We start from the raw sequence: 21,347 nt of genomic DNA, 5'->3' as shown, positions 1-21,347 counted from the left end.
TTACTGTAAGACGGTTTTGAAAGTTAGGGGCCCAATCCTGCCAAGGTCTGCTATGTTTGCTCCTCTGTGGGTACTGTCTGATGCTGCTGATCCCCCCCCCAAATATACTCACAGGCCAGCAGTGCAGCACAGGAGGGGCAGCGGGTACTCACCGGTCACTTACAGAAGTGTGTGCACAAACACTAGCGCTATGGAGGGGTATTTTTCAGTGAAAGGTTATTTTCCACACCCCCTAACAGACTTGGAAATTTGTTTTATAGGCAATTGCACGCATATAGCAGTGAAGTGATTCAGAGAGCAAACTTCTACATAAAAATAAATTTTAAAACCAAAACATTAAATACTTTTTTTTTTTTTTTTAACGTTATGGGTAAGAAGACTTTCATACTAAGAGAGCCTTTTGCTGCATTACACAGCAGAAAACTCCAGGAACCTCATCTCAGTTGCCCATTCAGGATTACCCACAGAGCAAACCAAAGTCAATTGCTAACAAAATAAAAATTTGAAACAGCTTTAAAAACGCTCTGGAACACATCACTTCCAGCAGAATCAATAGAGGAAAACAATAAAAGGACTAATATTTCTTATAGATGACTTAAAACTTAGAAGGGGAATATGGGCATGTAGGTTTTGAAAAATGCTGTAAAAATGAGTGAAATTGTTTTTTCCCAATTTGTTAACAGAACTATGGAGATGGGACTCACTACGATCATATGGCGAGCAGAGACCTCGGGTCACACGACAATCTCTCTCCTCCTTTTGTCAATTCCAGAATACAAAGTAAGAAACAATTTCCTAACTTAACTGTGTTTTTGAAAGTGGAATTAATGAACCAGAAACAAAATTCTGAGGGTATAAAATCCTTATCCTCATTCTTGGGGTGATTGTACTCGGTATAAGGGTGGGAACATGGATTTTTTTTAAAGCTACCATATGATTACAAAACGTACATGAGTTGCATTTACCGAACGGGCTGTTTGCCTCTGGTAAGGGGGATATGACTGCTGATGTGGTGACTATTTGCTGAAGGAGGTAAATCTATGCGTCCTAAGGCACGGCCTTTCCTTTTTTAAAGACGTGACCAGTTGGCAGAGAAAATAGGGATGTGCTCTGAGCAGGACTTGAAGAGTAGGAAAGGCTTTCTGAAAACTTTAGAAGTCTATGTTCACGGAAGGGAACAGATAGATAGCTGCTGAGGGACACCGAAGCCCTTGTTTGTTTTGGAGCGTGATGGGTCGCTGCCTGCTGGGACCTGTGAGCTGCAGGCTCCCGGGTTGCAGATGAAGGTGGCTGCAGCATGTTCAGCTCACAGCGGCGAGATCTGCCCAGGGCGTTTGGCAGAGACCCTCCTTCTGCCCCACACCCCATGATAGGAAGTTTTGACACCCCTGAATAACCGTTTAGCTTAGCAGCAAACACCACGGCAGTATGAAGCGAGGCTGTAATTATTTGTAAGTGAATGATAGCTACTTTCTTTAATTATGGTTGATAAATGAGTTTGGTTAAAGTAAATATATGATGTAAAAATATTAGTAATGTTTGTGCTTGGCCAAGATCACACCCTTCTTCTGCAGTTGTCAATGAACTAACCAAATGCTTTGCTTTAAAGGGTTGAATGTAAGCCAAAAAAAACGTGGAGCTGTAACTGTGATATATCATTCTTCAGCTCTAATATATGTCCCTAAAATATGCCTTGTCTTTTAATATTGGGAAATATTTGTGAGTTGTTTAACATATGGGACAATGTTGGAGCTTGTAGTCATTTGTATGTATTCACGTACAAAACATGGTTACAACAGTTTTAAAGGGTCTAATATAAGCCAAAAAAAGCATGGAAATTTCAACACTCCCTTCTTAACTCACGCCATGGGGCTTAGGTAGTGCACAGAGACACTTCACAAATAGCCACACACTTCTGTGAAACCCACTGGGCTGTGGGATGCTTTCAAGTTTAACCTTTAATTTGAATCTGAAGAACTTAAAAGTGTCTCTTGCTTCTGCCTGCCCTTAGGTTACAGAAAAATCTCATTCCTGTCTGATTGTTTTTGCCAATCTTAGTGAAAATACTGGTTTCGCTTGGTTTAAGACGTTTGTTTTCTAGAAACGTGTTCAGAGGCACACAGTGAATTAAGCCATGTGGGACTCTTAGAAATTTTGGATCCCTCATTTCCGTGTTGTTCAAGTCCCAGTTGTCCCCAGCAGGGCGGTTTGCACAGCCGTGGGCTCTGTTCTCGAGATGTCTTCTCCTGCCCTTGGTATGAGCTAGGAGCATGGCAGAGTCCTACAATTTCATGTTCCTGAAGCACCCCGAAACTTTTGTCTGCTTATACAACTTGGAATTTTCAAGTTGTTACATGTGCAAGCCTGTGTTACCGTGTGTAAATGCATGTGTGCTGCTGGGGCCATCAGCTGCCTCCTGCAGCCCCAGTTCAACGTAACTGGTAATTGGGGTGGACTCTTCTTAATCTGTTCTCTTCAGGCAGAAGAGATAGCAGGGCCCATGCCCTTTTGTGCTGTGGTGTTGGTGCGTTCCTGGATGTGTGGGGCATTTATCTGGAGGAGGTGGGGTTGATGGGATGTGGACATTTCCCTCCAGTGGAAATGCTGCTGAGGCATCCTTGGCCAGGATCTTCATTTTGTGTGGTGTGGGACTGGAGATGGGGCTGTGAGTACCTCTGCTAGGATGGGTGACACTTGTGAAGTGCTGCCCTAATGAAGACATCTGTAAATCCATGCTGATCGCCTGCATCTGTGATTTGGGGAGCATTCTAAATATTGCTGTGATGAACAGCGCATGTTACTGTTTAACAGAGCTGTCCTGACCCCAGGTTTTTGAACCCCCTGAAGGAGAGGTCCCCATAACTGCTGGTATAGCATGGCCTGCACCTCCACGAGCAGGCAGTAACTTTCTTTTCATGCTCTTCTCTCTCTTGGCAGCTGATAGAGCCTGGTTATCATCCATTTTGAACCGGTTTCATACTGGTGCATGCTCCTGACTTGAACGAAGCTGCTCCTAACTTGAGGGGTGTGGCAGCAGTGAGGCCTTCATGTCACCTCTGGTTTTATTGCTTTTAAATAGCATAATTGGTACATTGATTAAATGTGACTTACTTGTCTTTACGAGTAAGAAATTATTACTAATGCTTAAATCAGAAACAGGCTAGATAGCTATACGATTAATATCTGTTTTACAGAAAAGAACCACAAATGGCAGTTTATTTGATTTCATGTGCTGCTGCTTCTGTTCACATGCTGGTTTTAGAGCAGCTCTGTGCTGTTTACACCAACACCCCCCGAATCTTTGCATCTTTTCGTTTGCTGACCCCTGCTTGTGTCTCAGGCAGCGGTGGGGATGGGCCTGGTGCTGTCCTTACGCACGGCAAAAGGCCTCAAAAGCCCCGGGTGGGAACGGGACGGGGCTGCTGGTGGCCGGGCCCTGCTTTCCCTCAGAGCTGGGCCAGGTGAGCGCCTCCCTGTCACACTCACCGTGCTGGGATATTTATTGCTTAAAATCTGTGGACCACAAGCGTCTGCAGAGAGAGGTTGTGCTTAAATGAGGGCTCACGTTGTATTTTATTCTCCAGATGCCTATTTTTGACATACATTTTCCCGTGGCTGGCATCTAGCGGGGAGCCTGTGCCTCAGGCTTCAGGGCAGGCCCGGTGGTGAGGAGCAGGTGAAGTTGCAGAGCTCCTTGTGTTGCTCGCAGTTTCTCAAGCCCTTCCTCAAACTACTGCTTGTGTGTTTTCAAGCACAGCTTGTCTTGTGCATTTCTGAAGTCCAAGTGCTCTGTTGGGTATTTTGGTTTTGTTTTAAGAGTAACTGAAGAGTACCCACTTGGCCCAGAAACGAAACGCGCATGGGCTGATAGCTGCAGCAGGCATGGCGTTGGTTCTTGTTGCCTCTCCATTTCCAAGTGTGTCCTTGGTGAGCATTTCTATCCTGCTATTTGGATATTTTGCTAGTACATTATATCAATATCGTTTACCAATGTACAGTAACTTGTTTCTAACCCCCCTGTAGCTTAACGTAGCATCTCACTGCAAGGATTACGTTGAGGTTTTGGGCGCTGTCGAAGAAAGCTGCTGGCTTACGTGGTGACCTTTGAGTCTCATCCGGGCTAGTGGTTGATATTTTGATTTGGTTACTGTGGTCCTATTGTGACAGCTGCTGGGTCATTGTAATTCAGTTCCTCTCCTTGGTTTGCCTACCAGGAGTATTTAGGTTTGTGTCGCTTCGAGCTGCAGCAGCCCGGTGTGCTGGGACGTGGCGTGGATGTTCTCAGCCGCAGCGACTGAGGGCATGGGGAACACTCCAGGAGAGAACTGTCCCTGACTTGATTAAGTGTTAAGTATAGTACTTATGAAAATAGATAATGGAAATAGAAAATAGACGTGAAAATAGAAAAGATGAAAAATATTTTGCGGAATGAACAGTTTGTGTGCTCTTCCCCTCCACCTGTAATATTTCTGGTGTTCAAGGCAGTGCATTTTATAACTTATTGAAAAAGGTCCTAGCCCACTCACTGACTGCAGTGTTAGAAGATGGGTATTTTACCGCTGATACTGTTTTGAGACTCAGAAGTCTTATAAGCTCATTGAATGTACCTCTCAATTTTTATAGCAGTTGGTCAGTGATGTGGTATGTGAAGACAAATCTCTACTGCTAAATGCAAAATGAAGAAGTTCAACTTTTTCCCCCTCCTCATTGTCTACTTCAAATTGATCCTGCACGGTGTAGGGTTGTGCTGTTACACAATCACTTGCCATGCTTTTTGGAGGGCTGGCACTTTCATTTTCCAGAGGCAGTTGTATCACAAAATACATGTTTTCACGTATGGTTTCTCCCCTCCTTTGAAAAACCTGCAAGTCGAAATTTTCCTCTCTGCATTGTTATTTCTGAGAAGGTGGTGTTTTCTCGCGGTTAAGTGACCGAGCCCTGACCATGCCAGGAGGTGCAGCTGGGGTGGTTGGTGCTGGGAGTGGTGCTTGCTCCCAGCTGGTGTTCCCAGCAGCTTGGCTCCACTGCCCGGCTGCTGCGTAGCAAGTTGCTGAATGTCTTTGTACTCGGAGGAGCCTTCCTATTTATCTGTCTGAAGAATGCGCAGTGTATATTTTGCAGGGATATTGTGAGATTTGATAAATTACTGTCTGGAAAACATCCTGAGTTCATTGGATACTCTGTGTATATGCCAAATTTTAATATTATTTTTAATGCTATGATAGCACTTGTCTCCGTATGAATATTGCTGTGGTATTTGCTTTTAATCCGTACAGCTTTGATTCTGTTACTGTTATTATAAGTAGAACTGGAATTTTTGCAGATTAGTTAAGTTTACCCAACACAGCATTATAAGGCCTTGCTTTCAATTGCTAAACTATAAACATTTGGGATGAAATTTTCCATGCTGTGTATCTGACTCAGCCTGATTATTATTTTTTTAACCTTCTGCAGAAATGATTTCAACATTTCCTAAAATGAGATTACATTTCATCCTGGCAGATTTTTGATTTTCTCAGTTAGTGCCTGGCATGTCATGAACATTAATTCTTTTTCACACCACCTCTGTTATGTCAGGTGGCTTTGGGTCCCCCTTTGCAGCTGGAGAACTTAAGGTACGTGAAGAACCACGAGGGAAACGTCAAAAACTGTCTAGTAATAATTCAGAAATGCAGAAGGTTTTGATTCTCGTGGTTGTGCTGCTTCATACTGGTCATCTGTATGATGAGAACACGCATTCAGCAGCCACTTATTTACCATAGTGTTGTCTGCTTTTTTTCTTATTGTATTTTTTGTATTGTTTAAAACTTTTTCAGTGCAGTGCAATTTATTATTATTACTAAGAGGGCCTTTGTTAAAGGCGTCAGACAACTTACAGTGGATAGAAATTAAGAGACAACTATGATATTTGCAAAAAATAAATTCCATATGACGGACAGAAGGAAACACGTGACATTGCTTTTTGGATAGCAGTTAAAGGTGAATTTTCAGGAAACACAAGCAGCATCTTTTCCAGAAACATCTGTGACTGTCTGGCTAGCTTTACCATCAAGTAAGATGTTTTTTCAACAACAGAAAAACTTAATCTAACAACTTAAAAGGCCAAGAAAGGCCTGAGCACCGCACCGGCAGGTTTAGGAGGAATTGCACACGGGGCGAGCGCTCCCAAGGCTGGCCGTGCTGGCTCCTCGAGGGCTCTCCCCGTGATGGAGCAGGCAGGCCTTCCCCTTCCGCGTGGGAGCTGTGGGGAGTGGTGTGAGCCCACTCGTGTCCAGCTGGGGAAGGCTTCACCAGGTGGGTGCACTGGAGCCTAGCCCCAGTCCGCTGGGGAGGGCATAGGCTTAAGTGTGACGAGTGTCAAATCCCCCAAGGAAGCTGAAGTGTGGTGTGGCTGGGCTGCAAGGAGACCTTTGACGTGGTCCGGTGTTTGTGGATGGAAAACATGCCGGGAATGCGAGCAGCACTGCTATATTTATCCATAGCAGCTATGACCTGGAGAAGACCGGTCCCACCGTCTAGGACTGCGGTGTCCTTGCTTGTGCTTGCAAGAGAGGTGGGAGAAAGGTCTGAAACCCTGGGTTCAGCCGCCACCTTTGAACCGTTGGGCTGATTTGTCATGTGCTTCCAAATCTGCCTCTGGCATCTCATTTTTTGGCAGTTTTATTCACCTCTAGACCCACTTAACTCTCCTTCAACCACCCCTTTGAATGTTGCATGGCTATACATGCTCACCAACCTAACTTCTGCTGCTTGTGAGTACCGAAGGCTGTCCAGCTGAGGCATCTGGAAGGTCTGAGTTAGCTTTCAAATAGCACCCAAAATCAGAAAGAGCTGTGTTGAATTGTTTTTGGCCGAATCTACAGTTACTTCACCAATCAATGTTTCTCAACGTCTCCGAAATTCAGAAACAAAGCTAATCTGAGAAATAATTGCACCCCCTTGAGCACTTTTCAAGTGTGGGGCACTGTAAATGCATCTCTCAGGACCAAATTACAACACGGTAACGAATTTCAGGCACAGTCTGTTCTGTTCTTCAGTGGACATGTCTAAATTTACACGTAAGCTACAGCTCCCAGTTCCTTCTCCCTGTTACGTGGGAGCAGCTGTATGGGATTTCTCCCAGCCTTTTCTTCTGGAGTAGTTTTAGTGGTTTCAGCACAACAAAGCAGAAGTGCTTCTGGATAGCCCTGAGGAGCAGCAGTCAGAGTTTTAGCTATGCGGGGCGTCAAGGCTGAGACCTGAGGAGCTTGGATGTAGCATTTTGGCTTTCAAAGATAACCACAATGGAAATCACACAATTTATTGTCCACAGGGACCTTGAAAGAGGCCTTAAAAATGCTTGGTGGAAGGCAGGGGCTCACGTACCTCTTGTCATGCAGTATATCTGCTGCTCCTCCCATGTTTCACTTGTGTACGAGCAAAATTAACAGCAAAGATCTGTCTGAAAAGCTTTTTGTAGATGAAGATGGAAATACATCGCAGTTCCTAAGCACAAGGTAATGCATTTTGTCTGCAAAGTGACTTGCTACGCTGCCAGTCAGGGTTCTCAGCTCCAGCATCCAGCCCAAGCCTCTCGTACAGTCCCGAAGAAAAGAAACTGCAAGGACATTTCCATTTATTTGGGGAACGAGCAGCAGATGTATAAATAGAAACCGTAGACTGTGGCAATTAATGTCTGCATACTGAGCAAAGAATTGAAATATTATTTTGTACTACATAGTTTCAGTGAAGTTTACATTCCGTTGTATTTTGTTCTTAAACAAGCCCAAGCATTTTTAATAAGTTATTTTGCGCGACAGTTGTGTTCTGCATAGCGTGGCACAGACTAGAGCTGTGTGAAAATTCTGCGTTGAGCTGCAAACGTGTTTGATGGGGCTTTGGGGTACAAATTACAGCGGGTTGGAAGTCTGCAAAACGCTGGCTGAAGTTATCCTCCCTGTAAAGGGCGAGGAGAGTCCCCGTGCTGGCAGCCCGGTCCTGTCTTGGGAACGGAACTAGATTTTAAGGGAACATCTGTAAGGCCCCCTAAATGGTTAATGAGCTTCTGCCCTTTTCATAGATGAACTTAGTTTGGCTTTCAAATCAGCCTTTGCTGCTCTTCTCCAGCTGAGCTGATATTAGTGGCAGAGGGAATTTGAGCTCACACCTGTTTGAGCATTAAAAGAAACCTATAAGTGGCTTCCTTAAAATATTCATGGAGAGGGAAAAATTCAATTTCTAGAAGGTCCTACCCCACCAGGAAATACATCGATAGGCACATTGAAAGAGGGAGGGGGATCAGCAACAACAAAAAGCTGGCTTTGGTTTGTGAATTACTTGAAATCTTTATATTTTCCAGGGTGTTTGGTAGTCACGTAGTCGGTGAGCACACACTTAAAGGTAGAGGCGTGCTTCTGGAGGACGCGGCTGGCCTGGATGTGGAAGAGATTTGCATTACAGCTGGAAAGCATACATGTGGGAAAATCTGTGAAACAAAACAAATTTGTTGAATTACTAGGTCATTTACATAGCTGCTCCAGTCATGGTCCGTTAAACAGGCAAAAACAATGGTTTTGTTCTGCTCTCTAGTTAAGGCACAGAATGTGTAAAACAATGCGGAGTTAGCTGGATAATTAATGACGATTCTGAGCCTGCTCTTACCTTAAGTCTGAGCTTCGCAGCGTATAGAGACGTTGCATCGAATAACGCATCAGCTAAATAAGGTCGACTTCTTTTGTTAGGGCCTGGCGTGTTCTCCTCCGAAAAACAGATAAAGCTGCAACTGCCGGGGCTCAAGGGTGGCTGAACCTTTATGTTAGACACCACTCGAGCCGATTCGAAGGCAGAGCTTTGGCAACACGTTGCCGGTCAGAGCTAACTGCCGTGTGTATTTCTGGAGCAGATTTCTTCCAAGCTTTTTGTCTGTAAGCTAGGGCATGTCCGGGAGAGAAACGTATCTCGTTGGCTTCTGCAGGAAGACAGGATTGTCTTGTAACAAAGTCATTTTTACTTTCATAGCTGCATTTTTAATTCTCTCTCAAGGCTACTTCTGACAGCTCGTGTAATGGCGTCTCTATTCCTGTCCCCGGTCTCCGGGACTGCTCTGGGTTGTGCGCATTTGGTCAGATGCACAGAATATATAAAATCAAATATAAAAGAGCTCCGATGAAAATGATAAAAAGGGTATGACAGGAGGGTACAGTAATTCTCTGCAGCATCATGCCAATAGATACATCTTGCCATATGGTCTGAATTAAGGACAGCACCAGTTCTCACACTATACGAGGCTGATGGTATACTAGGTCCGTGCTTTGATCCTTGTACCATGTGAAATAAAAAGATACGGAGCATGCATTTAACAGGAACCATCAGTACTTTAATTAGATTATATTTCTTTTTAACTAAAATCAGAGTACTCCAATCCGTTTCTTTACTTTGCAGACTTTTACTATGTGATTGTGGTCTTAAGCACATTCAATAGTTCTAAAAAGAGTGCGGAATGAAAAGCGATAAAGGAGGGTATTCTGGGGAGACATGCTGACTAGATGTGCTAAGGCAGAAATTAGGCTAACTATCAAATATTGCAAGTGAATTATTTGGAAAAAGCCATCCTAATTCTTAGATGAGGAAGCTGTGTAGTTAGATCAGCAAGAATTTAGTTACAAGCATTTTAAATTGTTGTTTAAATACATTTTAATTATGGTATCTAGATCAAACATATCCATACCTTTCCTACTCTCTGTATTTACATTTGTTATATATCACTAGAATTGAAAATGCCAGCTTCTGGTTCTCACAGACAGCAAATTTTGTTTTTCCAAATACTTCCAGGACTAAATTTTTCCTTCCCTAAATGTTACCGTTCACATAAATCTCATAGGGAATTATTCCAAGGCCGGTTTAGACCTGGATTTGCAATTGGCTGAGATTACAAATCCCCCGTGGCATGGGAAGCGGCACCTGGAAGATAACTGAAATTCTGATGAGATAAGAGCTTATTTTAGGAACTACTACATGAAGGAGTTTGCAAGTGTCCACAAAATTTGGCCCAATCTACTTAATCGGTCTTCATTTCAAGAAACAAAGACGATGCCATGTAAATACACACCATCAAGGGGAATCGGTACCTGCTGAAAAAAATAAGTGTGGCAAGCATATTCTACACAGTTATGCTGAGAATAAATACTACGATGAGAAGGAAACTAGTAGCCTAATATAGACGAACAAGCGTGGCAAAAAGTAATCATCAGAAAGGAAGGGAAGAATATAAGATGGGAAACATCAAGTACTGTTCAGAGAATGTGTGGAATGGGGTTGACTGTTAAAAAATAATGATATGAAAGCAAAGATAAAGAAAGGAGAGACTGTAGGTGAGGTTAGGATAAATAATCATGAAAGATTATTGCAATGCATAAAGAAGGAAGAGGTCAGTAAAGTAGATTTTAGGACCTCTTAGAGATGGAAAGGGTAATTTATTGACAGATGATGTAGACACTGCTGAAAAATAAATGGATTTTTCGCCTCAGTGTTCACAAAAGAGGATGGGGAACAGATGCCAGAATCAGATATAAATTTCCCAGGAGAGAGTCGAGAAATATTGAAGGAAATAGGGATTATTCCAGAATGGGTGATCACACGGTGGGTGAGAACATCAGTAGATGGATTAAACCCTGTAGAGGAGCCATCACAGAATTCTTAAACGAGAAAAGAGAAAGGGATGTTTAATGTTGGGGGGCAGGGGGAAGGAGGGATGAACAAAACCAACAAACCCTCTCTTTTGTTCCATGGTGTCCTTAGTTGTCCCCATTGGTAACCATTGAGGAGCTCTGTTTCTCCGTAGGGGCACAATGTTTTTGTCCCGTAAGGACTTTATCGACGAGTTTTGTGCATGACTGTTTCACTTATTTTAAAGTAGTTTTAAATACTTGAAATATTTTTTGGAACAAAGAGTCCGGTCTCCACGAAATGTGTAGTCCTGTTTGGAAAGGGCGCCCCCGAACCTGTGGCCACCTGAAAGGAGTAGCTCAGTTGGGTCAGGAGCAGATTTGCTCTATAGGAACCATTGCAGGTCTTCAAAGGTGAGCTGAACCTAGGGGCTTCTGCCATCTGGAGGCCTCTGCCTCCTCCAAGGAAATCACTGGTACCTTCTAGTTCTGCCAGAAGAAACACTACCCTTGATCTGACTGGTGGCGCGTTTATCCCGACATTCAGAGTTGACGCTCAGCCAGACGGAACCTGGGTCTACAAAATACTGATTTTTTGATGCTCTTCTTCATGATCCTCCTGATGATCTAGAAGAACCATATTGAGAACAACCATATTCTTGTGGCACAGTCTTCGCTGTACAAGCTTCTCGCATTTATGGATGACTGAACTGAAACGTTCCCTGTCGTGATGAGCCATCTCGCCAGCCTTGCTCCTGAGTCTCGTGTTTCTTCAGAGGCATTTTTGCTGTCAGACGTTCTCATGCCTCTTCCTGGTCCAGATTCATTGGTTTATTTTATTCATTAGGTTTAGTTCTATCCTCAGGAATGAAGTCTAAATGGCCAGCAGTAGCTTTTACTGAAGCTGGAGGCAAAAAAAGATGCTTAATTTCCGTTCAACAGGCAAATGTGCAAGCGCTGTTGGAGGTAACGGGTAGAATATTTAACACAGAGCTAAACTGTTGCAAGGTTGTACGCTTGTGGTCTTCTTCAGCGTGAGTGTTAGAAGAACGGCAATTAAAACGCACAGATATTTGGATCGAGGGGAGAAAAACAATGCAGGCTGAAACTGAGGTTGTCCATCTGGCAGAGGAGATCCTTAACATTTGGATACCAAGCTGATTCAGCAAAACACTTATTTTTAAAACCTTGCAATGCTTTAGAAATAGAATCCAGATCAAACAAGATTTCACATATCCCCCCCACGCCCTCCCCCCAAGCAGAAGTTGCTCTCCAGTCCTTTGGAAAGCTTTTGCAGAAGACCAAACCCTTTCTTCTGTCCCCCGAGTGGAGTCTTACCCTCTTTCCGAAGGCAGCTGCCGGCAGATTTCCTCTGCTGGTTTCTCGTCCCTGCAGCTGCAGGGCAAAGGTTGCAGCGGAGATCCCCTTCTGCCTTCATCTCATCTGCCCCCCGCGACCTACAGACTGCCAGTTTGCTTTGTGTTGGTCATCCCGAGGAGACGCCTTCTACCTCCACCCATCCTCTTTGGTGGCATGTGAGGTGGTTAGCTGAAGGCTGTGGTTGGTAGGTTTCCTAAGGGTCGGCAGCCTCTGAGTGAATTTAACTAGGCTCCCCTTTTAGGGATCATCTCCCGGCTTCTGCTGAAACAGTAAAACCATCTCCTAGGTGCGCTGTAGCCTGGATGTTGCTTTGCGTGCATGTTTGCCGTGACGGGCTTGTGCTTTGGCTTCAGCCTTCGGTTATCCCACCAGCTGCTGAAATGGCATCTCTTGGGATGCAAGGGATTGCGGGGGAATCTTTGAATAGATGATAAATTGTCTCTAAGCCCTGCTTTGTGGATGGAAAAATCTCAAATGCTTCCAGAGACTGAGCCTCTTGCCTGCAGCCGTCCACCCATCTGCATTTTAATTCCTGGAGCTCCCTGCCACCCTCCTGGCCGTGACCAAATAGCGTCCCTACTACTCGGTGGCCTAAATCCACTCGTTATTGTCTTAGTTCAGAGTTGACGGAGATTGCAGAAAGCCACAACCTGTCAAAGCACGAGTGGCTACAGCAACAACTTCTGCTTTTTTCTACGGAGAGACCACGGTCAGGTTATGCTGCTGTGACATATTTGGGCGTGTTTGCCTCAGGGTGATTTTTATAGAGACACTTTGACCTTCTCCAGTAAATACAATATTTGGCTTTCCATGCCCCTAAACAACATTTTTCATATGTGTAACACACCCAACATTCCTGCCATCGTTAAGCGTATTTTGTGCCATTTTGTTGCTGTTGGATTCAGGGCAACGCCGTTTTAGCCTTTGCATCTATGAGCTTCTCTCCTCCTGTAGTTGGAAAAATTACCAGAAACTCACTATTGAAACGTTTCTGCTTTTCTGGGGAATAAAAGCCTTTTATCACCTCCCAGAACCCTTGGTTTACGCTCAGAATATTCTTATTTGGGGTCAGAATATGCTTGAAGTGGGGAGGACCCAGCTGAGCCTTGCTCCTTGAAATGGCCAGTCCTTTGCAGCGTGTTTTGGTCGCCTGGATTTTACCTCTCTGTACGGCAGAACCATTCTTTGTCTAACTTTGATATTTTTTTTAACATGCGAAATGGTTTTGATCACGTTATATGGAGCTGTCATCACGCCCCGACCGGTTGCAATCCCCGTGCCCGCTCATGTGGCGCACACCTGTAACATGTTGGGAACGGACCGGGCTTTGAAGCTCGACTTGTTCTCTCATAAGAGTCCACATATTTCTTCCATCATGTAATGAGATTTGCTGATGATACAAAACGGAGGGGAGCAAGCTGCACTTAAAAGAAAGGCAATATAAAATACGGCTTTGGCCGCGGTCCTGCGCTTGGACCCGTGCAGGAGGAGCCTTGCCCCGGCGCAGAGCCCTGGTGGCTCGCACACGGCTCTGCGAAGCAATAAAAACCCCCTCGCCGGTTTCTCCTGCTGTAGTTTGTTTTTAACGCTTTAAAACACGGAGTGAAATAATTACTAAAATGCGGAGGGAGAGTGGGAGGGGAGGAAAGGAAAGGAGAGATGTGCTGTGTTTGAAAAAAGCTGGCGGTTTGGGGAGAGACTGTAAGATTTTTCCAGCTGTCGAGGAGGGGCGAGGGGATGTCCCTCTTCTCCCGACCAGAGATGGAGAGCAGCCAGCACCGGGCCCAGGATAGGAACGAGGCTGATAGGGGACCCGGAGGAGGTTTGAAAACATAGAAAAGTCTTTTTTCATTCAGCTGCTGATGTGGAAGGGAAAGAGGGGGTGACGCGAACCTGCTTTTCCTCTGATCCGTTAGAAGAGAGGCGATGCCAACACCGAAGTGAAAGGGAAACCAGATCCAGCTCTCAGGGCTGTCGCGTGGACTTGTTCTTGAAATGCATCGCTGCAGGTAGGAAGGAGCAGGCTCTGCGCCCCGTGTCCTGTCCGAGCTGTGAGGGGCCGCAAGGTGAGGCGGCTCCGTGTTCTGCGTAGGCTCATGGTGGTGGTTAATGGAGAGAGACAGGTCCGAGGGTTGATGGAAAACAGCCCATTGAAACCTTCACCCACATACAAAACAGGGTTTTTTTTTTTTCCTTTTTTTTTTTTTTTGAGCTAATAGGCTGAGATTCGTGAGCAAAGGTTGAATAAAAGTCAAAGGAAACTATTTTGGCACTTTATAAGGGACGAGTGAGGCCACATCCGTAATCCTGTGCACGGTTCTTGTCACCTTATTATTAGAGCTGTGTAAATCTGGCAAGGATTTGTATTTGCCAAATATACCTCTGGCCTAGATTTGGGCTTATATTTGGAATTCAGTCCAGTTTTAACGCCTGTGCAGTTTGTAATTTTTGCCAGTTTTAAGCAAAATAACAGGAAAGAGGATAATGAAGGACAGAGGAGTCAGGAAAGCGGAAAACTAAGAAAGGAAGGAACTAGAAAAAGAGGAGAGAGAGAAAGGAATATGGAGCCCATTCCTTCTCTTCTACCTTCATTACACCCCTTCCTTAACATAGCTTTTCTTTTCCGTTCATGCTTCGGTCTTGCTCTCTTTGAATTTAGAAGAATTAACTAAAGCCAGCCCCTCTCTTCTGCTCTGCTCGCGCTCTCGCATTCTTTCCTTAATTTGCAGACTTCTCCCTAGCCTCCCTCTCATCAGTTTTTATTCCCCCACCTTCAGTTCTTTTCCTGTGCCCCGGCATCCCTCAGAGCATGTGCTCGCCGTGAACGTTTGTCTGCTCGGCACACCCCGTCCTGGTGCGCGGACGCTTTGATGTACTCGCATACCAGCAAGATTGAAATTCGAAGGCTCGAGAAGTATCGCGCTCCCGTCCCCGAGTTGAGCCTCACAGCCGTGCCGGTGGGAGGGGTGATTTGCTCATGTCACCTCATCCCACACCTCGGCCGGGCGGAACAGGCAGAGGTATGCTCCTTGGGAATCCCCACAGGGATTTTGGAAGGGCTCCTCTCCGCGTTGCTGGGGTTAGGTTGTAGGATCTGCTTTCCCCGAGGGCAGTGAATTGGATCCGAGTGGTCCGAGCAGCCCCTGTGAAAGCAGACCCCGGAGCAGCCAAGCATCCTCTGCTCTCGGGGCACTCAAGAGCAGCCCAGGGTTGCTTTCTCTGGGAACGTAGTGCCTGGGCGAGGTCTAGATTTGCCACCTTCTCGCCTTTGGCGTCTTTCTCTTGGGGAGACGGACGAGGGGATGGGGAAGAGAACAGGAGCGAGAGCAGGGGACGGACAAACCTCTCCACCCGGTGGGCAGGGCTGGTGGCTGGTGACGTCTCTGAACGGTGGACAGAGGAGCTGCAAATTCCTCAAGGTCACCCAGGAAATCGGAGGGAAAGCTGGAACAAACCCCGGGAGCAATCAGAGCAAGAAGCGCTGATTCTGCTTGTAGGCAGCACCGGTCGTCAGTGCACACCTGCGGTCGTACTGTGCTGGGAGGCCAGGGTTTCGACCGAGACCACCGAAATCTTAGCTTTTAAGCACAAGATACGTCTGCTGCTCCTCCTCTCTCCTGCAGGTGTGGGAGCACGGGGAGGCTGGGGCCCTGTGGGGTTTTGTTAGAGATCCTTATCTGTCTCGCAGGGTTGCGTGTGATGGGTGGATCCAGTTTGCTGAATTGTTTGGTTGCCGACTTCAGCGATGATTCATTGATCAACGCGCACAGATTTATCAGGACAAAAACAAAGCAGGTATATAGAAGGTACCGGTGGGGTGAGATAAAATGAACTTTGGGAATTCCCCCATTTCACAAGGTGAAGGGGCTGCCTTTGCTGCTTTGGGGCAGACGGGGTTGCGGAGGATCCCTTCTGAAAGGGATCCGCGAGGCTATTTGAGCTGGTGACAAATGTGAAATCGGTCACGAGCCTTGAGCTGAGCAGAGGCCAGATGTGGCAGGAATTGCACGCAGAAGTTCTCGGCCAGAGAAAATAATATAGGGACACGGGAAAGGCCAGCACTAGGACCAGATCCCAGTTAAAAATGGGCGCGTTTTGGTACTAGCAATAAACCAGTCAGTGGGTCGGTCGGAACCACCGGGGCCCTGAAATTTCTTCTCTTTGCGCACTTTTGGCTCCCCGCATTCTCCGTGCCGGCGCTGCAGACAACACCTCAGAGGGGCGACGTGCTTTTCTTTTAAAATATCATTTTGGGATCTGCTTTGCGTGCTTTTGTGACTGCTCACTTCTTCCTTCGGAGGCACGTGGGAAGCTGCTACGTTTTCATAACTTTCTGACAACGTCTGAACTCGCAAGACTCCCATGCCCTCCCTCGCCGCCTTTCGTTTTAGCGGCGCTAAAAGCTTTGCTTCTCCCCTGCCCCAGCCTCCTGCCAGAACGCGGCGCGTAACCTCGTGTGCTCCTCTCGGCAGCTTTGGCACGAGGCTCGGACGGAGCAGAAACCTCCAGGAGCAGAGCGCAGATTCCCGGCGGATACCTCCCAGCCCCTGCGGCGCGCCGCTTGGAGCCGCGGGGTGCGGAGCCGCGCAGCGGCAAGCGATCATTATTTCTCCGGTTTTAAGATTTACCTGTTGTGCTCAGCGCAACAAAAGGAACGAAATCTCTGTAATTATCCTGGAAGGGGGAGGAGATCGCGTTTTAGCGCCTTTGATCTCGAGCCGGAATAAGCTCGGCTTTTGGAAATTCAATTTGAAAGATTCCGCCGTACGCATCTGCTTTTTGTACCGCAATTTCTTTTGAGCCAGAAAATAGAAATTTATTAATGCAAATGCGCAGGTTCTGTTTGTCGGAAGAGAAGGAAGCCCGTTCAAAACACGAGGTGACTCTCTTTCTAGCACTAGGAAATCTTAATGGGTGTGACGGGTGTTAGCGTTCTGGAGTTGATAGAAAAGTTTTGGGGGAGCGAGCAGACAGCAGAAAATGGCAGGACGCTTCTGGGAGATATGATATGTGAGTAGTTGCAAGGTGCTAAGGAAAAGAATTGGGGAAAAATTGAAGAAAAAAATGAAGAAAAAAGAACTGGGGAGCGGGGCTTGCGCTCGGTTGCTCTGCTGATGCCCAACGTGCTGGAAAATGAGTCGCGCCTTGCAAATTGAACGGGATCCAACATTCAAGGTAGATAGTTTCAAAACATTACTTAAGAGATGCGACTTGTGTTTCTCAAGGCTTTGCATACAAACCCAGAAAAGACGGGTTGGACAGCACAGCGGGTAGGAGATATACCTTGGCTCTAATAGATGTTCCATCAGAATTTCCCCTCTGAACCTTTTTTTCCTACTCCCTGTCAAAACCTGCCAAACGGGAGCGTGGTCAGTCTGAAAGAATACCGTATAAATGAGAATGTATATCTTGAAGCATATGTAAAGAAACCCTGATCAGTCTGTGCGACAGCAGAGAGCTAAAATAAACCCCAAAGGTTTTGTTTGTTTATTTTGAAATTAGCCCCTTTTCGTGCTTTGCGACCGAAGAGTATTTTCAGGTTTTAAATGCGATTCATTAGGTGTTTGCCTGGGCAAGACCTTGCGTCAGGTGAGCGTCTCTGGACCAAGAGCACCTCTCAGATCTGTGCAGTCAGATAGGCCGACTGCCTTGAGCTTGCTTTCAAGAACTGGACGTTTTTATTCCTTTATTCCTTCCTCGTGTCCTTCCAGAAATTGCACTTTCCTTTATATTAGTACCGCAGCACAGCCCTGTACTGCGGTTCAGCCTCGTTACAAAGGCAAAATCTGGCCGACGATGGAAAAATGAGGGTTTGGTTTCAAGTGCTGGAGCTTTAGGTTTGCTCTCGAAGTACCTGGGTGGGGTGGTGGCCGTGGACGGGGGCGCAGCTGGCCCAGCACAGGCCTGGTGTTGGGCTCGGGGTGCACTCGATGCCGTGGGAAGCGGAGACGTGGGCAAGTACCCGAGGCGTTGGCTGGCACAAGGGTTTTGAGTCTGCTTTTTTGTTTTTTTCCCCGTGTTTAGGAATAGGATTCTCCACGTTTTGTTTACCAGCACAAGCCATCTTCCCTTCCCTCTCCGGTAGCCCGTACGACTTGGCCAAGGTTGGCTAGGATTCCTGTTGCTCTTCTTGGGTTTCATTGGTAGATGGGAAGCAACTTCTGCTAGCACGAGGCACGAGCCCGCGGAGCTGGCTTTGCTGCGCGATGGCAGACGATGCTGGAGCTGAGCTTTCTACTGGGGGGCGATTCCTTGAATTCCTTCTCTGTCCTTCTAGTTGGAAGAGTACGAGGCAGCGTTCGGTGAGCGGCGCTCCGCGGGTGGATAGGTGGAAGCTCTCCTTTTGTTGCCTGCATCCCGCAGCGGTGCCCCGGGCATCCTGGGGCCACAGCGTGGCACGGGGACACCCAGCGTGGCACGGGGACCTGGGCACCCCTTGGTGTCCGTGCGCTCCTCCAGGCATCTCTGGAGCCCCTCCGGGAGCATCGCGGCTCCTGGTCCCCACGTATGCCGTGGGCACCGGGCACCAGCCTCGATGTCCAGCAGCGTTGCCATGCTTCTCTCTGGCCGCTGCCGTGCTCGCCACCGGTTCTGAGCTCGGAGCCATCCCCTCCTTTCTCCTCCGCCCCGGGGGCTCGCGGGGAGCCCAGCTCGTGGCGGCAGGGCTCCGTAGGGCTCGGCGCCCTCGCCCCCCGGCCCCGCATCGCCCCCTCCCCGCGCGGCGGCGCCGAGACAGGGCGATTATGAAGACGTCAGTCGGAGCGGAGGCAGGCGAGAGGGGAGCCGCGCTCCAGATGAGGTCCTGGGGGAGCCGAGGAGGGTCATTCATGTACGACCATGTGTATGTGTCTGACAGACTGTGAAATGGTGCGTTGTTGCGCGGCTGCGCTGCACCTGGGCCCTTCATCTGTGATTGATTGGTTTGGTCATGTGTAATGGTCCCATCTGCTCCGTGTTGTTTTTCTTTTTTTACTTATAAACACCGTTCCCAGCGGCTGGGAGAGGATGAGCTATGTTTTGTCATCTTCACTTACACTTTAGCTCAAAAAAGTGGTCAAGGAGGTAAGCTCGAAAGTCTGTCCAGGCAGCACGGAGCGGGAATACTTTTTTTTTTTTCTTTTCTTTTTTTTTTTTTTGATTTTTTTTTTGCCGTTTTTTTCCCTCCCGCGTGGAATTGAATCCCGACTGATATTTGACTCGTTCGTGAACCAGGAGAGACCCAAAAGCGGCGAGCGAAGCGGTTTGCACAAATCTGCGGATAGCGACTCTTACTGCAGCGAGGAGTTTTTTTGTAACCGAGCCAATACTTAATTAAAACCGCTGACATCATGGTGTTATAATTAAGCGTGGCATTAATTAAGCTGGAATAACGATTTTTTTTTATTAAGAGCCGCTCCAATTGTATAAGCGCACGATCGGCAAAAACAAAATAATTTTTTATTAAAGGAGGAGAAATCCGTCCCTGCGCTCCGGCGCGCTCGCGGCGCGGCGCCGGCAGAAGTCTTGTCCCCAGCACAAACTTCGGGGGGCTGCGGCGCGAGAGGGGAGTGGGAGAGGTTGGAGTGAAATTTGGTTGTTTCTTTTTTTTTTTTCCTTTTTTTTTTTTTTTTTACCCAAAAATGCTGATCGGCTCCTGGCATTCTGATGGCTAATTATGCATCGGAGAGCTTCGACAGCTGCATTCATCATCATAAAATGTAATAATTAATGACATTCCAACAAAGAAAAATATGCAAATGAGAACTCATTAGCATTTTCATATTCAGCTTTGATAATGCTTTTGCTGACAAGGTTGTAATTAATGAAAATTCATGTCGCAGTCAGGAGATTGGATCGGTTTCATTCCGCTCACAATTCCCAAATGCTTGCATTATGGAAAATCGGCGGCTCTGCCAACTTTTCAGGGAAGAAAAAAACACACACACACACACTAAAAGCACCAGATGCAAATTAATGGTAGGGAGCCTTTAACTCTTTAAAGTCTTATCCCCCGAGCCCCCCCCTCCCCGAAAAACGTGAAAGAAACCCAGCAACCCCCATGCAGAAATAGTTTGATGCGCAAGTTTCGGGGTCTTTTAGAAGTAACTCCAGCTTTCTTCCCAGAATACAGAAATTCTGTTAAACTTTTTTTTTTTTTTCCCCCTCTCAGTTTTTCCTTTTCCTTATACCTGTGTACTAATAAACTCGGCGAAAATGAGGCTTCTCAAAAGGTCTGTTCCCTCCTGCCCTTCTCTAATTAATTCTGCAGTTGCTTCTCCATCCAGAGCTTCCCAGTGCTTAAGCAGCTCCGTGGCATCAGCTGGACGGCCGCGTGGCGAGCGGCGCAGGATGTGGCCCCGCTATTTCCTGCTCCTTAGAGGCCAGCATTCGCGCGGGCGTGTATGAATCCCTGTAAGGCCTTGCAGAAGCGCTGCTCCGCTCCCTTTTTCCTCTCTGCTTTTATTTTGGTTTTGCGAAGCGGCCGCCCTTGGGTCGGGAGCGCTCCCAGCGCTGCGGCTGGGGGCCGGTCCCGCTGAGCCCAGCTCCGGGGCTGGGGGTGGCAGCAGCCAGGATCCAGCCGGGCCGGTACAGCCACACCAAGTGCTGGTCACACCTCGCCTCGCCGCATGGGAAGCTCAGGTTCGACAGCAAAATGACGGAGGAAGGGATGGGGATCGCATCCCGGGCCCGGTGGTGGGAAGGCGGCGACGCTCTCGACGCGCGGCGGCAGAGAACCGAAGCGTTACTGCGAGGACTCGGGGCAGCAAAAGGCAAACTTCGGGTGGCCCTTTGGGCGCCCAGCCGCCACCCGCGCGTGCTCCCAGCCTGCTGGGTGCTCGCTGAAATGCCATTGCCCCTGTCGGTCCCGTGGTCGCGCGTTGTCCCCGCGGCACCGCCAGGCGCCACGTGCCCCATGCCGTCGTCGTCGCCCCGAGCTGCCGGAGCTTTGTGCAGTCGTGGGATTTTCGGGAACTCGCGGCGCCGTGCGGAGTGACTTAATTTGTACTTCCCCGTAACATCACTCGGACTCGTTGCAGAACTATTTCTTTAAAATGCATCAAGCTTTACTTTTCCCTGTACTTTCCCTTTGTGCGGGCACACTGCCCAAGCAGATGGTGTAATGTCACCTGTAAGCAAGCTGAATAGATAGGTTCATTCTTACGTTTTAGAGAGCTTTTATTTCCTTTCTGTACGGTACAACCATCGCTGGGAGCCTGCTCAAGATGGTGTTTCTTTTTTGTCTCCTTTTAAAGAGCTTCCTGCTGCGATCGGGTCTTTTTCTTTCCCCCCAAAGTCTCTGGTTTTGGGCTCAGCTAAAAATCTGTGACTTGAGAAACTTTCCCG

At 47.2% G+C, this 21,347-nt stretch overlaps 1 protein-coding gene across 35 annotated transcripts in view; it reads left to right on the top strand.

Annotated features, from left to right (window-relative positions):
- Positions 1-21,347, top strand: part of TCF4 (transcription factor 4) — a 211,562-nt gene that overhangs the window by 66,205 nt on the left and 124,010 nt on the right. For 32 of the 35 annotated variants that reach the window (XM_080571847.1, XM_080571885.1, XM_080571848.1 and 29 more), the window contains one exon: positions 684-780. The exons of the other annotated variants lie outside the window; for them this stretch is intronic. In XM_080571847.1, the coding sequence (XP_080427973.1) occupies positions 684-780 (97 nt within the window). The remainder of the gene's footprint in view (positions 1-683; positions 781-21,347) is intronic. 35 annotated transcript variants of the gene reach the window in all.

This window comes from Anser brachyrhynchus (assembly GCF_964034855.1).
Source record: "Anser brachyrhynchus genome assembly, chromosome: W".
NCBI lineage: Eukaryota > Metazoa > Chordata > Aves > Anseriformes > Anatidae > Anser > Anser brachyrhynchus.
This window is presented reverse-complemented; position numbering and strand designations above follow the sequence as displayed.